The following is a 23,836-nucleotide window of genomic DNA, read 5'->3' as shown; positions in this document are numbered from 1 at the left end:
ATTGGTAGCGGTATATTGAATTTCGGTACTTCTAGTAATGGTGGGATAGAAGAATGGGCATTCTCTCTTTTCTCACTAATGGTACAACTTAGAGACGTACTATACTATGCAAAATAAGATTATTCAGTGATAATAATATTTATGAATATGTAATACATTTCAAAACATTTATTTTTTCAATTATCGTACTTTAAATACACTAACCAGCACAAAAAGCGACTCAATGTTATTTCTCTCTTTTAATTATTAATGGCGTTTTTAATAGATAATAACCTCAAATTCTCGACTTTATTTCGATTTTTAACAAAATTATTCATTTTTTTAACACCATGTAAAATGAAATCTATCTTATTAGGACATTAAGTAATTAGTAGATTAATTAACGACGGTAATGGAGAAAAATCCTTCAATAAGGATCTTCTTCTGACACTTACGGCTTTATCATACTAGCGGATTGCGATTGCTTCAAAGCGGAGTGGGTGCGCAACGATCACGGAACGCACACGCAGAAAATTCGTTGCGAACGCGCAACGAGATCGCTGCGAATAGTGAATAATGTTAATAACATACCTCACAGTCTCATCATACGAAAACGAAAGCATCGACCAATTTTGGGAGGACCCATTATCAATTAATTGAATGGAAGAGAGCGACCACTTTGTGTTGTTAAAATGATTTAACAGTCCCATAATGCCTTTAGATCCGATTGTTGTAGCAACAATTGTTGCGCTGTTATAAGATGGTCGGGGGCAACGTGAAACTACAAGAATTGTTGGTGCTAGTCTTTGTGGTGTGCAAAGGGTGTACCAGTGCTTTCTGGAGACTGGCCTGATCACTAGAAGACCAGGCTATGGGCGAAAAAGAGTTACCATTCAACGAGATGACCGTTTTTTGGTGTCCACAAGTTTGCGGAATAGGACAGCTACTACGGTTTAACTGCGAAATCAGTTGGAAGAAATGAGAAATGTCAACGTTAGTGAATGGACCGTTAGAAGAAGACTTGCTGCTGGACTGTCATGCAGAAGAATGACTACAGGTCGTCCTTTCCAACGCCAGCATCGGACTGCAAGATTGACATATGCCAGAGATCACGTTCGTTGGAATAATGATGACTGGAGCTGGGTGTTGTTCTTAGATGAGTCGCGCTTTTGCCTCACTGGGTCAGATGGACGTCGACGAGTGAGGAAAGATATGCTGAAGTTTGCATTGACGAGCGTCTTCCATTTGGCGTTGGAGATACTGCCCAACATCCTATACCATTAATTCATTGAGTGAGCATTACTAGAACTGAGAGATAGTTCAAAAAATTATGAGTGAAATTGACATAACAATAATTCAATAGTACTTTTCCATAAATTCTACATCCTGTGCTCAGATGTTTTTATTTGGGCTGGTTTTCGGGGGCACTTCAATAAAGTTTATAACAAAAATGTCAATCATTCAAAGGACACAAATTTTATGAACTGGACGTTTAATTTCACCACACTGTTTTGAAGTCTACTACACGAGTTACTCCGTCTTGTCCGGGATACAACTTGATGATTCTTCCCAGGCGCCAATCAGCAACGAAACTATGATTGTCTACCTGGACCAGGACTAAGGAACCAACGGTTAAAAGTTCAGACCCTTTGGTTTTCCATTTAGTGTAATTGTGACAAATATTCTTTTTGCCAACGGATTCAGTAATGCTGGACTATAGACTGCAGATGCAGTCTGTTCATCGGTACATCTTGAAGGAATAATTCTGGCACTGCCTGAATATTTCTGCTAACCAAGAAATGCCTCGGGGTAAGGGGTGTAAAATCTTCTGTGTCAGTAGTAAGAGGGGATAAAGATCGGGAGTTTAAGACACCCTCTATTTGAATAAGAACGATAAGATAATCTTCGTTAGTTAAATGATTGGTTAGGTTAGATTTTCAGACTGACTATTGCAAAGCCCATTTTTTTTCTTGGAAAATGTCATTTTATAACTTCGTTGCTACACCCTGTATTATTCACTATTTCCGATCTGTGAAAATAGGGTTATAGAGCACAATGCTCTTTTCATTTGATGGCCCGTTATTATTGTCACCTACAGAATGGCGATAATGTATAATTATATAATTTTGAAGATAGCAAGGATCGTAGGAAGATGATCTGGCATGTTATTTAAGAAACATAGTTAGATAGTAGGAAAAATATAATAATTTTATTAAATGCTGAAACCCTCTGTAGAAAATACCATTTTTCAATATCGATTGAAAGGGTATGGCGGCGTTTGCGCGATGTCACCAAAGACGCGAAACGAATCCAAATAGATTCGGCCGAATTGAGGCTCGGGGTGTGTACTATAGCCAAAAATTTAATTCGACCGGGTCCGGTTGTAACGCCTATGAAGGGACGCAAATGAATGAGCTTAACATGTGAAAACAGTGAAATATATTCCATCAGCGATAGCACTTGTTTCGAAGAAGAAATGAAAATTATAAAATGTCGAATTATTCGCTAGTCAACAAATTGACCTAGTAGCTAGTGTAGATAGAAGTGGAGTGAACATGTTGCGTGAAAATGTAATGCCGAACTCGTATACTTACATGAAAACTCTGATTTTACTCCTTTTATTCCTTACTCAAATAATGATGGTATTTCCCGAACAAGACGAAGACATACCACATAACGAGTAAGTCATAATAACATATTTTTAGTTGTTATTAAAAAGAACGCTATGAGATTGTTTTTGGAATATTGTTTTCTATTAATCCGCAGATGAAAATATCTAATAGTTATCAAGCAGACATTAATTATATTTTTACATACCAAACAATTGAATTTATTTGTTCATATATTAGATACCAGTATCTTCTTATAATTATTAAAAAAATTGCATATATTAAACGACTTATTATATGTATTTTATTATTATAATATCCAGATAATTGTCTTAGGTCCGTTACATTTGGTCTTATATAGGTCTTTATCGACCTCTTAAGCGTCAGAACTAAGTTTAGTTACCTACCGTTGTAGGCTTTTCCTTATTTTTATAGTTTCCTGTAAACCAAAGATATTGAGTTTGACAATTATAATTCGAAGTTTAAATATTACACGTGTATATTCTGATACGAAAATGAATGCTTCATTTATTTTTTGTTCACCTTACGTGGTGATAAGAAGCAGTAACATTTTTGGATTTTTTGGTTTACATAATAATTATATGTCAGCCAGTTTTGTTAATATTTTCATCTATAAAGAACATTCTATAAAAAACCATCTAGTCTACGTAAATCTGGAGAGACATAATTTTTTTTGTATTTATATGTATTTGGGATAACTTTACCCCCTCTTCATCGTCACACTCCCATTTTTGTAATGGAAAACTCTGCAAATGTTACTATAAAAATAGTTGAAATAACGAAACGTATAATCAGAACATTTCCATTAGCTCTAGTTTTTCAGTTTCAGCTATATAGGTATAAAACAGACAAAAACATGTGAGTGTGTAAATTTGTGTGGAAGAAAATAGTTTGAAAGCAAGTCATAGAAGTCATAGAATTTTTTAATGATTCTACCTAAATATTAATTTTATTATCCTTGTTAAAATTTACTAATAGAACTAAAATATGTCGGTCATCTATGCTTAAAAGGTGTGTGTATTTACTAATTTACTGAAAAAATTAATCATGATTTCTGAAAAACTTCATATTCATCGAATATTATATTCGTAGCGTAGAAACTCTGGTGCATACGCTTTCCCTGCTTTTCGCTCACATCTCCTAAATTTTCCGGAAACCTGTCCAGGTAACTATGGAAAGTTATGCTCCTATTGCACTCGATATTTTTTAATTGCAGTAGAAGGTATTTAAAAGTTCAATATAATTTTTATATTTTTTATTTCGGAGACAATTGTACCTCTAATAGTTTCAATTTTTCCTACTGTAAGCTGAGGAATATTTTGGCAAACATAAGAGAAGCAGTTCCCGACTTTATCTGGTGATTTAACAAACTTTTTCATGTTGCCCAGTTTTATATGTAATGGTGGAGCTACTAATGAATTCTGGAATAAATTTTTTCTTTACAGACTCCATATTTTCGCACAAGGACCAGTTTCTTCTTTACCAATGCTCTTGTTAATAAAATAATAATAAAACAGTGAAACTTCGTGTGACCGAGAAGAATGCTGAAAAATTTGCCATTTATGACCACCATATTTTATGTTGTTAAAGGCCCTTACAAGAAGAGGCAGCCAAGTTGCGCAACCAGTCGCTCACCCCGTCACCGGGCATTGGTTGACATGGAGCATATTACACGAAGGCAGCCAGTCGCGCAAACACGTTTTGTCTACCGACTTGTTGCCCAGCCAATCGCACTGACAATCACTAGCTAGTCATTCTGGTTGCGTTCCTATGTAGCATACGGATCTTATTACACTGGGCAGCAAATCACCTGTCACCACACAGGAATTCTCTCAGTCACAGTCACTACGCTGGTTATCGTTGTTTCTAGTGTTATGTATAATATGTATAAGTGTTTTAAAAATATGTTTAAATACATACCATACTGTACGATCATATATTTACTTTCCTGACTCTTCTGGACAAGCTTCTCTTCTGGAGTAATACATTTTCTCATTTGAGTATCTATTCTAGTTATGTAATCTCTTATTAGGTTTAATAGCTAAAACTTGGTTTCGAAATGCTGAAGTAATTAATTTGATGTTTTTAAAGACAGAATGGGATGTATACGCATTGTCCCCCTTTTTCATCTCTTTTTCATGACTAGCGCCAGAAGAAACAAATATTCATCTTTCATCTAAACTGTCATATTTACCAAACGTTCTTGTATATACTGAACAGCAAACTGAACTGAGCATTGTTTTTCGTTTTCGTCTTCTTTCAAATTTGGTGATATTCTGGCTGTTCTACTAGTTGCTCTATTCCACAGCTGAACTGTCGACTAGGTGGCCGACTGCTTGCGCCTATTAAGGGCCTAAGTGTATTTTCTTCCTTCAACTTTGTACTGTGGTCAATGGAAACCTCTACGTTTTATTTCCATTATGTAATAGAATATATTTCACGCTAGGTCTTGAGCTGTTGTTGAACAAACGTCAGTTATTTGGTTCGTATTGTTTCAAGCCCATTTTTATCAACAAGTTTTTGATACCCGAGCAAAAGATCATACCGTTTTCTTTTGGAAAATAACGCTGTAACTTTTCATTTCATCCACGATGAAAACATATTTCAGTGTCTGAAGAAAGCAAATTTGTTTTTTTTTAGTCTAGAGGCAACTCTGATGCTTGTTTAGAAAGATTTAAATTTCTTACAAGATCATCTAACTCATTCTGAGAAAAGTATTTTGGTCATTTGACATACCTTCAAAATCAGCATCATTTTGTGATCGGCTTAACCCTTCATTGTCATGTTCTAAGGGTTCAGATATATTTTTAGGCACTAGATTAGACGTTGAACACAATTAGTGCTTGGATACTGCCATTAGTTGGGAGCTCAAAACAATTCTGATATATATTCTTCGCTTATATAGCAAAACTGATCTGCACTGTTTAAATAAGTCTAGATGCTAATCTTAACACAGTGAAATACGCCTGTTATCGATTAATTGATAAAAATCAAAAATAAAGTAACTCGAACTGTATTTTGAGAATAAATTTGGCAAAAAAACTAATCATATGTGAACATTAACAACCTCTAAATTCGCGGCAACAGATAAAAAGTTAAATTTTGTATACTAGTGTTTGCTTCCATACATTAACTATCTTTTCTCACCTTTCACAGCTTCGTTATTATCTTCTCTTTGTAGGTTTTTTTTCGCAACTGATCTATTCTAAAAATTTTGCCATTGAAATTATGAAGGATTATTCCGTATTTGCTATTTCATGAGCAAAGATAACCAATATTATATTATTGATAAATATTATTTTATAATTTCGTAGTTAAAATGTCCATAGAAAAATTATTTTATAGTAGCTATATTGAATATGGAATCTTTCTATACAAAATTTGTAGGAGAATATCTAAAAGATGAAATGGAAATCAACGTATTAAATAAAGTGACTCCTCTGATGAGTCTCATTATAATTTTATTTGACACTTTGTTTTAAACGTCAAATAATATAGTATACAATTAAGATATTAATTTTATAGAGTGGGTAGTTTTTATTCATATATATATATATATATATATATATATATATATATATATATATATATATATATAGTATGTTGTCATAAAATTATTTCCAGTTTTTACTGTTTTTTAGAGTTAAAAATTGGGCCTTACAATTTGGAGTAGATCTTTGGGAATATGGAAAGCTCATGACTCGAATGAAAGAGCTTCAAAAGGTGAGTAAAAAATTTCTTTTCAGTACTGAGTTTAAAACAAAATTAAGCATCATTGCATACCAAACATTTTAGTGAATATTTTATTGCCAAATATGTCTTTAACCGTTTATATTTATGCGAGGTGTGGCTATTAAATAACGAGAGCGGTGATATAGAATATTCTAACATATACCCCTCATCTATCCCTACATCGCTTCATGCAAATATTTCATTGTTCAAAACAGTACGGGAAGTCTTCTTCTGTAAGTTCCTTCATGACGCGCTTCAACAGACTCAAATCCTGCTCCTTCGACCTTAAGAAACAGCTAGAAGTCGCAAGGTGCAAGATCCGTCGAGTAAGGGGGGTGTTTTAATACTGGGATGTTATAATTGGCTAGAAATCTTTTGACGAACATTGCAGAATGAGGCTCCAGTTTTGCAAATACTTTGTTATAAAATTTGCCGCACACATTCTTTGTTAATTCCTCTAGATTCAGCAACGGCAGGATTACTTAGCTAAATATTAAATCGAACAAGACTACCGATTTTTTAGATATTTTTATCAGTTTTTGACGTGGAAGGGCGACCCGAACTTGATTCTTGGAAACGCTTAAACACTCAAAAACACGTGGACAAGCAAACACTCATTACCTTACAATTGTTTCAATAAATTATTAGTTTCAGTTGCAGTTGTGAAATTTCACAACAATTTGTTGACATTTTTACGTCGATCACTTTTACGACAAAAACAAAAAACAGCCTCTAAATATACGAAGGCGACGGCTATACTGATTTATCTACAGAGACGGTGGACATCACATTCGAAAAGCTAAGCTGCGGGGTAAACTGTTGACAGTTACTAACTTTCGATGCATGCGTACTTTTTCTGAAGTAACGCTAGTTAATTAATAGGCAGACCTCGTAGCTGCAGGAAAATTATAATAAGAATGAGAGAAAAACCTGAAAACTATTTTTATGTTTATACGTGCACATCTAGAGGGTGTAATTGATTAATGTTCGTGCAGGCAGTGTAGCATAATTTATTCCAGGTGCATTCCTTTTGCTGGAAATCTAATTGTAAATCTTGGGACTACCATAGTGATTTATGAAAATTTTGAAAATAAGTACAGAGTTCCAGATTTTACAATAAGTCTTGTTTTTTTCATATAGAATACAACTTATTACAATAAAATGATTGAAAATATACCTAAACCCAAAACAAAATAGACAGAAATCTAGGAATTAATATAAATGATGAAATACATTTTATATTATATCACTACCGCCATTTTTCCCCGAATAAAATCCAATGGAATTAGTTAGGGATGCGATGAAGCACTTTGTTGATCATTCAGTTTTATTAAAGTTGCTGGTTATTAAATTTTTCTTGTGGACATGTGAAATTCGAGCCATACATTTCGGAACGAAATATAATGAAGACTATAATTATTGTGGAAGTTATGGCTAATATTTGAAATGGCTCTGAACTCAAAAAATACAAATTATATACATTTTTGCCTCATAATATGTACTACTCATATCATATACAAAAATATTATAAAAACCGATAAATTATTGAATGAAACAATGTTAAGTTAAATTTTTATTTATGAGTAAATATTTGTAAAATGTGTTTTCTCAAAATTTTGATATAAAAGTAGAATACAGCTACCTATTACATTTACAGCTTCCCCTCTAAGTCCTTCTGATTTATATTGGACTTTCTAGAACCATACTGTTTATACTACCACTGCATCAACACTCACTATTACATTTTGTGACGCGCGTTTCGATAACCAAATTATCGTCTTCAGTGTTGGTGTAGTAGAAGATAAGCTCCAGTCTCTGAAGATGATATCTTTGAAACGTGCGTCATACAAAATAATGGTGTTGGTGTAGTGAAAGTGTGAACAATGTGTTAGTATCAATGCACTCATTATTATTATTTTCTCAATTTGACAATATCCAATGCGCAAAACTAGGGTGGTCACTGAAGGTGAAAAATACAGAGAAACGCAAGAAATTGTACTCGTTTTTCATTAGTCCCAGTACTTAGTTTTCAAAAATATTTACTTTGAGTTAATCATAGTATAAACGCTCATTAATATTGAGAGGACTACTTGGAGAATATTACTCTAGACCATGTAGTGCCTTTTGCGTCATTTATAAATAGCTATATAATTAGTTCTCAAGCTTGTCATTAAAAACGTCCTTTCAAGAAACAATTAGCACTCCTTGTCTGATAAATAGACATTTTATTCGTTTGTTTCTAGTCAGGAGGTATAATACGGCGTTAAATTATAACATTCAACTTTGTTGTTCAAATAGTGAAGAAGAGCAACTTCGAGACCGTTTAACCAGCCCCAGAGTATATCGCTGAACTTGGCGATATTCATACTGAATACACTGCTTACACCAACACTACATCAACACTCACAATTACACAGTCTGACGCACATTTCTCAGAGAGAGAGAGAGAGAGAGAGAGAGAGAGAGAGAGAGAGAGAGAGAGAGGGAGAGAGAGAGAGAGAGAAAGTAAACTCAGTTTACGATAACTTGGTTATTGAATTGCGTGTAAGACAGTGTAATTGTGAGTGTTAGTGTAGTGATGGTGTAAACAGTGCATTCAGTATCAATTATCTGTTCAGAAGTCTGCTAAACCCAAAACACTTGTTTGAAGTAAAGTTGCTGTTGATCTGTTTTTTGAGAGAGAATCGGTAAATGACTTTATCCTCAAAGTAATAACAAAAAGACCATTGAAATTATTATTTTTTCAATAAGTGCGGTAAAACAATATATAATTATTGAAGGAAACGAAAAGATTTTTGGCAATATATAAAAAATCAAGAGAAGAATCAACTACACCTTGGTTCAGATATCTAAGAAAGGCAGTCATAATCCTCAGCTAATAGCCAGTAAAACACATATTTACGAGATCTGACTATTAAGTAACGAGTCTGGTTAAGAACAAGAGTTTTATTATAAAAATTATTCTACATTCGAATGCTCCCCTTCAATATACTTCCATCTCCTCGCCACACATCTTTCCATACGTAATTTCCATTGATCGAAGCAGTGCTGGAAGTCTTATTTGGTGAGGGACTTTACGAGCTCTGCCGTTTTTTGCTTTATCGCTTCCATCGACTCAAATCGGGTCCCTTTCGAAACAGATATAACTTTTGAAGGAAATCTGAGCAGAGCCGTTGACGCAAGAGCTTTTGGTCGGGAGTCAGATTTTTTGGCACCAAATTCGCACAGACTTTTGCCTCGCGTAAAATTTTTCTAACCGTTTCTTTATCGGCGTTTACAGCCTCGGCAATCATCCGGATGCTCATTCGACGATCTGCACGCATAATTTGGTTGATTTTGGTCACTGTTTACAGAGTTGAAACAGTCACAGGGCGACCTGGGCGCTGGTCATCTTCAGTCCTCTCTCGGCCCTCACTAAAGTGCTCACTCAAAAACACGCGCACGAGATGTCCCCATAGGCCGCTTGCGAGAATGTATAGCACTCAGTTGGAGTTTTTTTTTTAATTTAACGAGAAATTTGAGATTGATACGTTGCTCCTGTTTTTCGTTACATATGGTTTTCGACACGAGAAATAAACAAGTTCGTTTTTACTCCACACGTCTAGGGCGCCCTCTAGGCGTGCAGTCTCGCACTCAACAGAACCAAGTACATTTTTATGAAATTTTTTTATTGGGGAAGTAGCAACGATTTTAACATTACTTCGGCGGATGATTCCGTGACACTTTTCTCTAGTGGATAACACTGTTTCTTGGCCTCCGACACTTTATGATAAGAGGGCAAAGAATTTGGTAATTGTGAAATTATTTACTTTTTTAGTAAAAGATATTGGTGTTTTGTCAATTTGACCTCATTTATCAAATATAATACTTCGTTAGTGTTGAATTCCACATAAGTAGTGTTAGGTTAGATTTGGTTAGAACCATCTACCTTAGTCATTTGCTACAGTCCACTCAGAACACTTGTTGAAGGCTATATAATGTCTGTCGGCTGAACTTGCTACCAATAGGTAGCCAATATTTACTAAAATTAGTTATCCTATTTTTTAAGTCGCTAATTATGCGATTTTCCATATCTGACAGCAAATTGTGTCAGAGATGTGATGACGTCGCTCATTTTCGGTTCTAGATTTTTGAATAAACAGCTAAGTATAAAGTACAAGCATTCTTGTAAAACAACACTTGAGAACAAAATTCAAAACCAAACACAATTTCGATTTAAGTCTATAAAAAAAAATAATTAATGAACGGATCTTATCGTAGACCCTTTGTGCCACGAGTGTTTGCAGTTGATCGTAGATAACTTTGTTTTTGTTTAAAAGTAGAGACTTGAAATGTCATTTTGATATATAACTATTTAAGCCAAGAAATTCGTTAAAAAATATGTATTAATTGCACTGACGTAGCACCGTATTTAGTAAAATATATTTAAATAAAAACAATAATAAATATATATTGAAGATGGTAAATACTTTTAACTTGAACGTCCATAGCAAAACAACAGGTAACAAACAACTTATTTTTAGAAAAACGGGTAGAAAAGATAACACAATGAGCAATAGTGATTAGGTTATCACGGTTTGTTTTAATGCATTCACTTTCGATGCCGAAAAGTAACACCGACACGCGCGCGTGAGAAAGACCTTCGCGCTAAGCATCTACTCCTGGATAAATCCCCTGTCATTCCGACAGGTCCTCATTGTATTTCGCGTCGCGGTTTCGCGAGTAGTCTCCTTCTTCTCTCTTAAGTTCTATGGAAGATTCGGGAGGTCTTTTTTTGTTAAAGATTAGCCTGGTAACTACGTACACTTGTCTTCGCTGTTGTCTGGTCGTTGTAATGTGTTTTTTCTTCTTCTTCTGTACGAAAAGATCTGACCCAGTTGTCCTTCGGCTTCTTTACAGCTGTTCCCGATCTCTAACTCGCCATTTGCTTATGAATAACGGAGTTAGCGTGTCGGGGAGTAAGAAACAATTTGATTGTAATCCTATTCATATGCTCTAGTAGTATCCCAATTGTGAGTACTAGAGCGAGCTAACGACACATGAATTGAAAATCGATCTTAGAACCGAACCACAGTGAAATGGTCCAAATGCATGGGAATATTCGAAACACTCAGGACGGTCTATTTGAAGCGTAAAACATTTTAGAAACTTCCGTAGGTGCGCTTTAAACTGTGAGGGAAGTTCAGTGGTGGCTTTGGTACTAATTTCTCAAACTGGATTACAACTATAGTGGAATTGTAATTATGAGTGTATATTATTTTATTTTTCACCGAATGCGATGTTTGTTACGCAATACAAATTGTAAATACTCATATTATGCATATTTTATCAAATACTATACCATAAAAACACGTAATTTTGCGTGAAAGTAACTTAAATATGCTACTGAAGTAAACTACTAGTTTCTTCTCACATATTTCGTGAACATTGTTTTAAGCCGGAATATCAGTGAAATAGATCAAAACTGTTATCCAACTTATATTAGATTAAAAAGAAAACAATAGAACAATTGTATAAGTAGCTATCTCGTCAAAAATTTTGTGCATAATTATGAGAATATTGTTGGGTAATATCATCCTTACATGAAAAAAAATCATGTATGGTATGTACTTTCTTCATCGTAGGAAAATACTTGGGAAAAAAAATTTTTTTAAGGTAGGATCCTTACATACAAGGTGCGGCAGTACTGCGAAGAAGTCAGTTATCAAATGGGATACGAGAGAATTATAGCATATTTTGAAATACAGGGTCATGTTAACACAGGCTCTCAAATTATTTTTAAATTTCCACACTTATATCGTTATTCTCTAAAAATCATTAAAAAACACTGTATCCCAAAGCGAAGTTTCCGATATATAAATAGGTCATATTAAATTTTCTACTACAGTAGACTCCCGATTATCCGAGGTAATTTGGAATGGGACTCCTCGGATACGGGAAAACTCGGATAATATGAAGGTTATGTTCAGTTGCTGCACCAACGCTGTAGAAACAAAGATGTCGTGTGGCGTACACTCTTCTTGTTGCACTATGAAGAGCAGCGTCGATCGCCTTCAGCCCGTGACATTTTGGGAGTTATTACGCCCATTACCAAATCGATTATTTCCTCGTCAGTAATCTCCATCTGAACATCTTGATTGCACCAATCACGTTTGTCTTCGCTGTTAACTTGATCTTCAACAGTTAACTCATTGGCTAGTTCGACTAGTTCACTCACGGTCTCGGGTTTTGGCGCTTCAAACTTCAAAATCAATATCTGGAGAAGCCTTCGTCGGTAGATTCTCTTCATTGCTTCTAGAGCCCCTTGGTGTAGAGGTATACTACAGAGCTCCTTAATGAGAAATAATTATGAAACTTCTTTATCTATTGAACTACCTGAATAACATTGCACTATACTAGACTGGTGAGCAAAAAAATCGACTCAAGTCGTAAATTATGGCACCCAGTTTCCAAAACCCCATACCCAAAAAGCTGACGACACTATAGAACTTCTCTTTTATCATAACATTCACATTATGTATAAATATATTTAAAAAATAATTTTTTTAAAAAAAGTGATTTTCCATCTGATTTATTATGCGGTCAAAAGTGTCTAGCAAAAAAACCGTAGCTTCAATTCTTTTTCTGATTTTAGCATCTCAAAGCCATTAGTGTTAATAGCTTTATAATGGTCTATGTTGTTATTTTTTTCACGAAGAAAAAATATCAAACGACAAAGAATCTGAAACAATTAAAAACGGTTATAATCAACAGTAAATGAAATACAAGCATAAATTCGTCAGAATTATGATTGATTTGAAATGAACCTATCCAAATTTAGTGTTCGCTCCCTCAGCACTAATAACATCTTCCAATCGGTTTTTTATGGTTTGATTTCGTGGCTTGTGAGGGCTTCTAGCTTGAACCGGTCTAATCTATAGCGGCAATTTAGTTATCATGTAAATACTGACATACTGTACTATGTACACGGGAATTGCTCTGTGATAGGATGAAGTTTTCGCCGATGAAACTTGAGTAGAGAGCGACGTGATCCCATAAAAATTTTTCTATGTATCGGATCGCCGTTAATCCCCTCGCTCCACCGCCAGTTTAAATAAAAACGAACTCTGTTTAGCTTCCATTGAAATGTCCGCTCAAATCATCCAGGAACCTCCCGCAAAAGTCACGTTTTCTTTTATGCAGCACTGCTCGGATTTTCCTCCAGGTCTTCTGTAGACTCGTCCTCTTCTATCGCTTCCATGCAGCACACTCTGCTTTCGTCTGAGAAGAGGACGGAGCCCCGTCAGTTCAATTAACAGGTTCTCTGGCAAATCGGTGGGCTAAGGTTAATTTCGGGACAGCTGGTCTCTTCGGCTCAAGAGTAGTTGCCTTGAGTATTCTGTTGACTGTCCAGCCACTCACAAACACTCCTCGCGTTTCTTTGAGCTTAGGTTGGACTTAAATACCCAATTTCTCAGCGATGTGCTGACAACGGATTGGTCATCTCTCTCGAATGTGTTTTTTTTCCGGACGCGCGTTTTCGATGAAAGTTACCATTCTCTTGGTAACGACGGTAAACTCTGGAAACAGCAAACTGACTCATGTTCAGCGTACTGGCTACTTCTCGCTGAATCTGATCTCGTCGCAATAGGGTGACCGCTTGAACAGCTTAATCACTTTATTGCATGTCCATTTTCAGGTGGAATTCTTGTTTTTTGTCAACCGAGAAGATTTTACTAGGAAAAATAAAATTTTGTGTTCAGTTTGTCTATCACTGACTTGCGATTGAGTCAAATCTAATTGCACGATTATCTTTGCGAGACATACGTTTTTCAATATAAAAATAGATGCAGGACATAAAGCGAATTCAACTAAAGAAAGTCTTTGTCGCTTCTTTTGATAATATCCATGGCTAAACCATATTGATCGTATAATTCTTATAACATAAATATCATTGAACAATATACTTTTTAGGAATACCACGATCTTGAGATAAACGTCATAAGAAAAGATGGGCTCATATTGATAAGAGAAATGGCAATGGAAGTTAAAAATATGATGGATTTCAAAATGAGTGCAGTAATGGTAGGTATTCCTTGGAATTATCATTTTTGAATTGAGAAATACTTTTATGTAACTTTCAGAGAATAATGGATTCAGCCGAACAAGCAGCTCTTACTCCTCGCTCAGATAATGGTCAACCATTTCGATTTTATAACGCTAAAAGACTGAACGCATTCGGTGATGATGGCAAACCAGCCGAGGGTACCAGAGAAATGATACTCACCCCAAATGCTCATTTTGATCATCTTCCTGTTAATACTAGTCTTAGTTCAATACTTATGCCTAACAGTATTTCAGATTCTGGTAAGTTGAATGAAAAATATTATTTACAATTATGATAAAGTACGGTTTATAGATATTTCAATAAGTTTCAGTTGGAATGAAGATAATGAGGCCAAATGTTACCTCATTTGTGAAAACTCCTACACTTGAATTTAAACTTGTTGAGAGTAGTCTCTAATTATAGGAAGAGTACAATTGCTTCAATTTCTTTTAATAAATCTCTCTCTGTTTATGACGATGCAGTACGTTTTCAAAATAAGTAGTATGGAGTGCGATAAATATGAAATTCGTGTATTGTTAAGACATTATTGGAAACATAAGCTTAAAGCAGCTGTGTCAGCAAGGCAAATATATGAAATTTAAGGGAAGGATAAAGAACGAATAGTACAGGGTTGATTGTATTTTTTGATAGTGGAGCTTTGATGCTTGAAAATCGTTCGCGTCCAGGTCGTCTATCTGCGTAAGATATTACACCTTTGGACCTTCTAAAGACACCATACATCACCATTTAAAATCATTAGGTATGATCTATAAAAGTTATCAAATCTTGCTATACTATTTAATCGAGATTCAAGCGAGTAAAGTTGTGTTAACAGCTCCTTGTCCTGCCAAAAGATAATTGCATTGCTACTTCCGATGAAAAATGTATTTATCTAAACAATCTGAACATGGAAAATTAGTGGTTAGACAAAAGACAATTATCAGAATCCGTCGCCCGGAGGTCGATTCGAGTGGAAAAACTAGTTGCTTATGGTGGAATTATGGAGGTTTAGTGTACTTCGAAATCAATCCAGATGGTCGAGTTATCAATGCCGAAGTATGTAGCGAATAACTGATGCTAATGATAAAGATTTTGAGAAACATTTTTTCGTGCATATGATCTCAGATATTTGGATCCTATGCCGACTAGAATCTTTCATTAATCCCACACAATCCACAATTTTGTGAGGTCAAAAAGCAAGCATGTCGCCATCCTAAGAAAGATTATATCTTGGTGATATTAACCAAGAACCATGGTAACGTTACATCCGTGTAATATTTCTTTAATCTTTTGAGTTGATATATTCCTTCCCTTCAATTTTTTGGAACCGTTTTTCATTTTGTGCTTATATTTTTTTTAGTTACTCACATTCTAATCATCTTATTAAGTGATGTTTACAAGAAAGCAAATACATTATTTATTATTATGTTATTTGTTTTCATTTTACATTTTGCCGTGTAATTTGTGACGTCAGAAGACAGTCTGACATATTTGGTTAACTAGACCGTCTCATGTTCTGTGGAAGAGTCCTTGGACTAGAATAACCAATACTAGTTTCTCTCTTGATAATACTATAACAAATTTAGATGATGTTAAACTGCATGTAGGGGTATACAATTCGGATTATAATGGTAATTATTTATTTTCCAAACTTGATTATTGTAATAAAGCAAACATTAGAAAAAGTATGATAAGAATTGTGGATAATAAAGTTTAATATATAGGTGCTTCACGCAGGCCTTTTAGGCCCTTAGCATGGAAGTGATTCCCTTTCAGCCTTTCCTATTTTTTGCTTTCATTTTCCAGTCCTGAATCCTTCTCACTTTTTTAGGTCTTCCATCACCTCTGCGTACCATCTTTTCCTTGGTGATGTTATTGAATCAACACACGAGGTTTCACTTGATTCGCTATTTTTTAATCTCTACCCTCAAAATAACCATAATCTGCCGACATCAACTCTTCATTGTTGGAAAATCTTTGGCCACCGAACCATTTTTTCATGTCTGAGAAAAGTAAATAATCCAAATGGGCTAAATCTGACGAATAGGGTAGAAATATAAACTTTAATTCGTTAATTTTGGCCATTGCAATGACGAGTGTGAGCTGGTGGATTGTCTTGGTGAAATAACACTTTCTTATCAGCCAAATGCGAGCATTTTTGCTTGATTTCGTCGCTCAAATGTTGCAATAAGTTCGCGTAATTCTTGCCGTTGATAGTTTTTTGTTTTTCAAGATTGTCGATGAAAATTATCTCACGCGCATCTAAAAAATCGACGCCATGACTTTGTCTACAGATGGAACAGTATTTGCCTTCTTTGGAGCCTTTTCAGGCTATAGTTTTGATTGTTCTTTGGTTTCGAGTGTGAAATGATGGATTCACGTTTCATTCATGGGCCAAACATTCGATGTAAACATCTTCACGACGCTGTTTTTGTTCTCTTGTGAGCACGGGACACTCATCTTGTGCACGTCTTTCTCATGCCCAAACTTTCAGTTAATATGCGATGTACCGCACTTTTTGAAATGACTAGCTTGCGCAATTTTAGTCGACGATCAGCCAGTACCGCTTATTTTATTTTCTTCAACATTTCTAGAGTCGTCACCTCATTTAGTCGACCACTGCGATGCTGGTATTCGTAAGTCGTACGGCCTCGTTTAAACACTGTTACCCATTATTTTACTGTTGATAACAGTGGATCAGTCTCATCCAGAGTAGAAAATAGTTCAGCTTTTACATTGGCTCAAATAAAAGTTTTATATCACATCACGTTGACCAATTTTTTCTTTGTTTACAAGTTTACTGAAAACATACACTATTAATGGCTGCCAAATAAATACTAAACTACGTGGCGTCTTCAAACTTGGAACATATACTCTAAAGATTGTGTACTTTCTAATACAGTGGTATTTTTCAAACAGTACCGCCATCTCTAGGTCATGTCAGGTACGTCTTGGACCATCCTCGTATTTAGTATACAACCTTATGATTTGGTTATAGTTCATTTACCCCACTATTGATACAATTATCTTTTTAATAATATTTCGCAAAAGTTCATTGAAAAATCAAATACGTCTTGTGCTTTTGCGTTGCATATCATGTTTTAGTATTTTTTTATAAACGTATAAAGACCGTAGAGGTCAATAATTCTGCCCCAAGACACGATTATGATAGATAAAGTTACCGGAAATATTGATTATTTGGATGAATCATAAAATTTTCCCGTTTTTTTAAACTTTCTCTGCCTTATATTTATTATCCGATCAGGTCGAGCGAAGGCGATAGATTTTATTTATGATTGAAGTGCCTATTTTTTATGTTATGAGTAGACTTATAATAAGAATTTGATCTTTCGGTTTAAATTTAATAAAATGTATCCAAAACATTACACAAATAAAATATGAAGTACCTTTCTTCTGATGGCACATGCGGCTTTCAGAATTGATTTATGTGTTAACAACTTCCCTGTTACTTGGCCTAAATTTCTTTGACTTCACTTCAAACGCTATACGCATGAATCATTCTTACTAATTCAATGAAGTTTCTAAATTATGGAATTTATTTTTCGTACCTCTCTTATTAACTAACACACATTGATTGTGTAATTACATTATATTTAATATACGAGGGGTGATACCAAAATAACCGGAATTATTTAGTTAAAATTTTTCACAAAACAACGTTATCTTCTTATCTTCACAATACTCTCCATTCCAACTAATTCATTAGTCCCATGGGTGCTTCCACTTCCAGAAACATTTTTCATACTCATCTGTAGGCTGACAGCTCCTTTTCTTTTTTTCTTGGCCTCTTCACTGCTGTAGAGTCAGCGTCTTTTCATGCACCATCTCATGATGGAAGTTTGAACAATTTATTGCCGAAGAATTAGACCAGGCTCAGACTGTTATATCAAAATATAACACGTTTTAACTTCTTTCTGATTGTAAATCAGAAACTTCAAGATAATCAGAAACTTCAAGATAATCCACTAAATACATAAATTTGATCAATTATCCCTCGACGATCTGTGAGCACAAGATCTCGAATTTTTTCAGCATTTATGTCAATTCGGATAACTGAATAGTGAGGTTTGTCATCAATTGATATGTGGCCATTTTTAAGCTGAACAAACCACTCGTGCATTTGAAATTTTACCATAGCGTCATTGTTGCAAGATATTTTCAGTATTAAAACAGCTTTGGCAGCATTTCTACTAAGTAGAAAACAAAATCTCTCAACTGCTCATTGTTTACTTAAACTTGGCGTAATAAAAGCGAATCAAGAGCAAAGTAGCGAAAAAATCATATTTTATTCTATGGCCAAGGTTTTTGCATATTTTTTTCACAGAAACTCTTCTGCGTATGCGTCAATCATCATGACGTCTTACACACAGATAGATAATAATGAGATCTATCGAACAAAGTTATCTATGGTTCGATATCTGTTAGCCTTCCTGAGATAATTGCCACTTCCCGTATCTCCGGAAGTAGATGTTTCCGCATCAAATAGATCGATTTCTCCAAATATCAATAGTCTATGTCTAGAGTTTCATGATGATCGTCGTGGGGTGGCCTATCATACTCATACACATTTTTTATTCGATCTATCTTCTGTTTTGATGCTGAATCTATCCCCTTTCCTTTTTCACCCAGATTTATTTACTTATTATTTTGGTTCTTGTTTTATCTGTTTTTATAGTACTTTCGAGAGCAATACAGCCAAAACTCGGTTAATAAATCGCGATATATTTGTCAAATTTTTAGTTTTTTGGTCAGATATTTGTTCACGATGATAGCCCGTTATCGTTTTCCTTTCTCCAATCCGATTTGTCTCCTTTTCCTAAGATTACTATGAAAATTTCATTATTGTTCTACTTTGATGGATCTGAATTTGATATTTTTACAAAAAAATTCAATATTTCCAGACCCTGATGTTATGAACGCAATACAATGGTCAGAAAATTTAGATCCTTTGTTTATTAATAATTATGAAGGGGATCCTTCTTTATCGTGGCAGTTTTTTGGAAGCTCAAGTGGTTTTTTACGAAGATATCCAGGTAAAGCATCCAATTAGTGTATTCTTTACATGCATGCGTAGAAATTATTTACTTACGTTGGAATTCGTAAATGAATTGCTCTCTAATCATTATAAAGCACTGCTGTTAATTATGGGTAGTCCCAATCCCACACTTTTCATGTTCAATCTAATTGACTAAATATGATAAAACCAATACCCAACTCACAATTTCAAAACTTAATAATTATCAAAATAGTTTCATCATGTTCCATGCAGAATTGGAGAATAATAATAATAATAAACAGACGCAAACCGAGTTTCGAAGTTTTCATTACTTTTAGTGAAGGAAACTATTGATTTCAATGTGCTATTTCCTACGTTATCAAACTTGGAAACAAGTACAAGAAGAAGGAAAATGTAGACTCCGTACGTAATTGTAAAGTAAATACAACGTTGCAACGTATTAACAACAATTTGAAAAGCCTTTATGTGAATTGATGTAAAGAGCTTTTCACGTTACTACTACAAATTTCCATTATCGAAGTTAAATTGTTATGGCTCCGATGTGTAGACATATAAAAGCCTCCTTAAAATATTTTGTATTTGTGAGAAGAAGAGCCTGTGTAGTAAACAGTAATAAACACTTAATTATTTTCAAATTCCGTTAAATGCCAACCATTTTTATAATATTCATTGCTCTTCCATTGAGGAAACAATTGGCAGTGAAATAATATCGATTTTTCCGTGAAAAAGCTATTGCTTATTTCTTCTATAAGGGCTTTCTAAAAACATTATAAGAAGGGTGATCACAACAATTTTTGTTTATGAAGAAACGAAGCTAATCAAATGACAAGTTAAACTTTTTATATTTAGATACTCGTTTTCAAGACATTAGGCAATAAAACGTCAGTAATCCAACACAAGGTGTCTATTTGACTTATTTGGTCTCTATAAAGAAAGGAACCATAGTTAGAGCTACCTCACTTTAAAATCTTAATCATTCAACTACCACATATTCCACCATTTTTAGCAGAGACATTATTTTGGAAGCTCTAAATTCATTCTACGGCCTCGAAATATCTTTTTATTAGAATGGCCAGCATTAGTGTCTTTAGATTTATTCCACGACTTCGAAATTTAGAAGCGTAACGGCTACGTGTACAGTAATTTAGGCTCTTGAAATATTAGAGGGAAATTTGAGAGCAAACTCTATCACATCAGAAAAGAATTTCGAAAATTCAATAAAACAAGTTTGTTTCATATATAGAAAACATCGTTTATTTATTTTGTTCTTGCATCGTTGAAAAGATTACGCTGTCCATTTTTCGATATTTTTTCTGAAAAACTTTGGAAAACTGTGCTAGTTTTTGTATGTAGAAGTCTCCTGCAAACATTGTGACTTCTACTCGGACTTCACTGTTACTCCTGACTGGGTACTAAGTCTGCAGGGAACGAGGGATGAGGTATAACATAGTTTATTGTCGTCCCAGGTTGCATAAAATCGATGAGTAGTACCCCCTTCCGATACCAAAACACTGCGACTGGATTTGTTTGGATTTCTTTGGTGGTGATAAACTAAAGAGACGCCACTGACTAGATTATTTTAATTCGGGGGTGTAGTGAACCATCCTCGTTTCATCTTCTGTGACGATAGAGTCCAAAAACTTCTCCTTGTTGTCCCTCCCGTCATATTGCTGAAGAAACTTGCGAACACAGAAAAATCGTTGCTAATTGTGTCCGTCAGTCAGTATTTGGGGTCCCAACGAGCACCCACCTTGCGTAATCCAAAGTTATTTCTATCAATTGTACTATGGGAAGCTTTAGGAATGCGTTCAATAAATTCACGGACAGTGACCCTGCGATCTTCTGGACAATCTGAAGCTGACAGTATTCCACTTTGTTCTTCATGGTGAACTTCTGTGCGACCCTAAGAAAAAGCCCTGCACCATTCGCGGATGTACTTCGCGCACATGCAATCTTCACCATAAGCCGCAGTTATTTGCTGATGATTCATGCTCGGACCTCGTACTTGGTAGGAGCGGCGATCTCTGACAGCTGCCAAGCGAACACTCAACAAGGTAGCGAATCGCGATAGACGGGCTAACTTGGGAGTATACGAATCGCTGCGTACGGTACTGTTGTCGAATTTAGCTTAACACCTTCTTTCGAGGCTGAACCTTATTGGGAACCTTACTTTTGGTACAAGCCTCATAAGTGCAACGTAGCTTTGCATATTATTGTGTGTGTGTCAAATTGACACCATGTTTAATTGTTTCAGTAAATCTCAAATGCTGAAATCTTGTTGATTTTACCAACAATCCAAATATAGTATGGGAATTCCTCTAAAAAATCGTCTGTTCTGTCTTTATATATCTTTGTTGTTTTATATTTTATCAATATTATAACCGTGTCATTTTAGGAATTGCTTGGCCTCCAGATGATACAATTTCTAATGTCTGGCAAAGGCCGAGAGGTGATAGAAATGTGTATGATTTTCGGTCAACTGCTTGGTATGTGAACGCCGCAACTTCTCCTAAAGATTTAGTTATATTAGTTGATAATTCTGGATCTATGACTGGACATAGAGCTAATTTGGCGAGAGCTACTGCAGAAGCTATCTTAGAAACGTTATCAGATAACGATTTTGTAAATATTTTCGCATTTTCTGATTCTACGCAAGAAACAGTACCTTGTTTTAAGGATCAATTGGCTCAGGTTTGTACCGTTTTATTTAAAAATATTTGATTAAATCATATTTTTTACTTTGCAGGCAAACAATGAAAATGTTAAGTATTTAAAAGACTCTTTAACTGCGCTGAAGCCAGAAAATATTGCCAATTTTACTTCGGCTTTAATAACTGCATTTGAAATTCTTCAAAAGGTAGGAATAGTATATATTTTTTAAAAGTATCAATTTATCATAGTTCCTTTAGCTTTATTGCTTTATTACATTTTTTTTTATTTTATATTTTTTCATCAAAAAGCGTCTAATGTGTGAAAATGTCATGGAAAAAGAAAACGTTGGGAACGGGAATAATTCAATTTTTAAAATGTTGGGTGGTTTTTACTTCGTAGTGCTTGTATCAACTTATACCCTCTTTCTAGCTCCTGATATCTTGCAGCTGTTTTGTGTCAACTCATGTGGTCTATATTCTACATTTTTTGAGAAATTAGGGCTGCAGATTTTTTTCTTTATGAACAAAGATTATATGTCAATCAAAACTCTTCCTCTTTTTGATTGTATTCAGTGAGCATAATTCTCGTAAAAAATTTTGATCAAGATCTGCCTTCGACCATTTTGTCACTTTATAAGAATGGCGAAGGCTTCGTTTCAAATGTGATTAGAATTAATTCCCGTTTTTAATATTTGATTTATTCTATTTTTATATTTTTTCATGTTTATTTGGTTGACTGTTGTATTTTGATAGTTACCAACTATTTATATTCTCGCGTTTCCTTTCTAATTTTTTATTCTTCATTCCAGTATAACCGATCAGGTCAAGGGTGCCAATGCAATCAGGCAATAATGTTGATCACAGACGGTCCTCCATCATATTACAAAGATATTTTTAAGTTGTACAATTTCCCCCATAGTCCAGTGCGAGTATTCACGTATCTAATCGGAAAAGATTCTAGCAGTGCAAGTCAAATGCATTGGATGGCATGCGCACATAAAGGTATCAATAATTCACATAAAAAAATATACAAACATATTTAATTCTACGAATTTCAGGGTACTATACTCGAATACAACATTATGATGAAATAAAAGAAAAAGTTTTGCATTATATAGAAGTAATGGCCAGACCAATGGTTATGTACCAATATGATCACCCTATATATTGGACACCTGCGTACGTTGGGGGCAGAGTAAGCTACTTTTATTTTTGCTGTTTAATTTGAACAGAGGTTAGAGGTTCCCTTTCCCTTACCCGTTACATAGTTACTTATATGTATATTAAGGTGTAGACGAACACAAAAGTGAAATTGGATGAACACTGACTTTATTGACAGAAGTGTTTATATCTCTGACACAATTTTAGTTAACTTGAAAAAAAGTGAAGTACTAAAAAAGTCACTGCAAACCACGCAGACGCGGTTATACTACTACTACTGTTATAGTTTCACGATAACACTGCTTTCACCTTGACAGTCACAACAATAGTCTTTCAAGTAAAAGGGCGCTTTATGAGGACGGTTGGATAGACTGATATCAGTAGTGGGAGGCTCTGGAGCGGCCCCTGCAACTGGAACCTCTGGTGTTGGAGTCTGACTCAGGCCGGAACTCGAAGGTCTCCCCCGTTGAGTACGGTCACAATCTGGATCATGAATAGGTTGAAAGTCATGTAGGTTTGGAGGAGAATGAGCAGTTGAGCTAGGTTGCAAATCATCTCC

At 34.9% G+C, this 23,836-nt stretch overlaps 1 protein-coding gene across 1 annotated transcript in view; it reads left to right on the top strand.

Annotated features, from left to right (window-relative positions):
* The first annotated feature begins 2,295 nt into the window (after positions 1-2,295).
* LOC130450874 (voltage-dependent calcium channel subunit alpha-2/delta-4) overlaps positions 2,296-23,836 on the top strand; it is a 39,436-nt gene continuing 17,895 nt past the window's right edge. Inside the window, exons 1-9 of the mRNA XM_056789574.1 lie at positions 2,296-2,659; positions 6,251-6,332; positions 14,295-14,405; positions 14,465-14,687; positions 19,350-19,481; positions 21,861-22,156; positions 22,212-22,322; positions 22,926-23,118; positions 23,175-23,311. Of these exons, the coding sequence (XP_056645552.1) occupies positions 2,535-2,659; positions 6,251-6,332; positions 14,295-14,405; positions 14,465-14,687; positions 19,350-19,481; positions 21,861-22,156; positions 22,212-22,322; positions 22,926-23,118; positions 23,175-23,311 (1,410 nt within the window). The 5' untranslated portion in view covers positions 2,296-2,534. The remainder of the gene's footprint in view (positions 2,660-6,250; positions 6,333-14,294; positions 14,406-14,464; positions 14,688-19,349; positions 19,482-21,860; positions 22,157-22,211; positions 22,323-22,925; positions 23,119-23,174; positions 23,312-23,836) is intronic.

This window comes from Diorhabda sublineata, chromosome X, assembly GCF_026230105.1.
Source record: "Diorhabda sublineata isolate icDioSubl1.1 chromosome X, icDioSubl1.1, whole genome shotgun sequence".
NCBI lineage: Eukaryota > Metazoa > Arthropoda > Insecta > Coleoptera > Chrysomelidae > Diorhabda > Diorhabda sublineata.
This window is presented reverse-complemented; position numbering and strand designations above follow the sequence as displayed.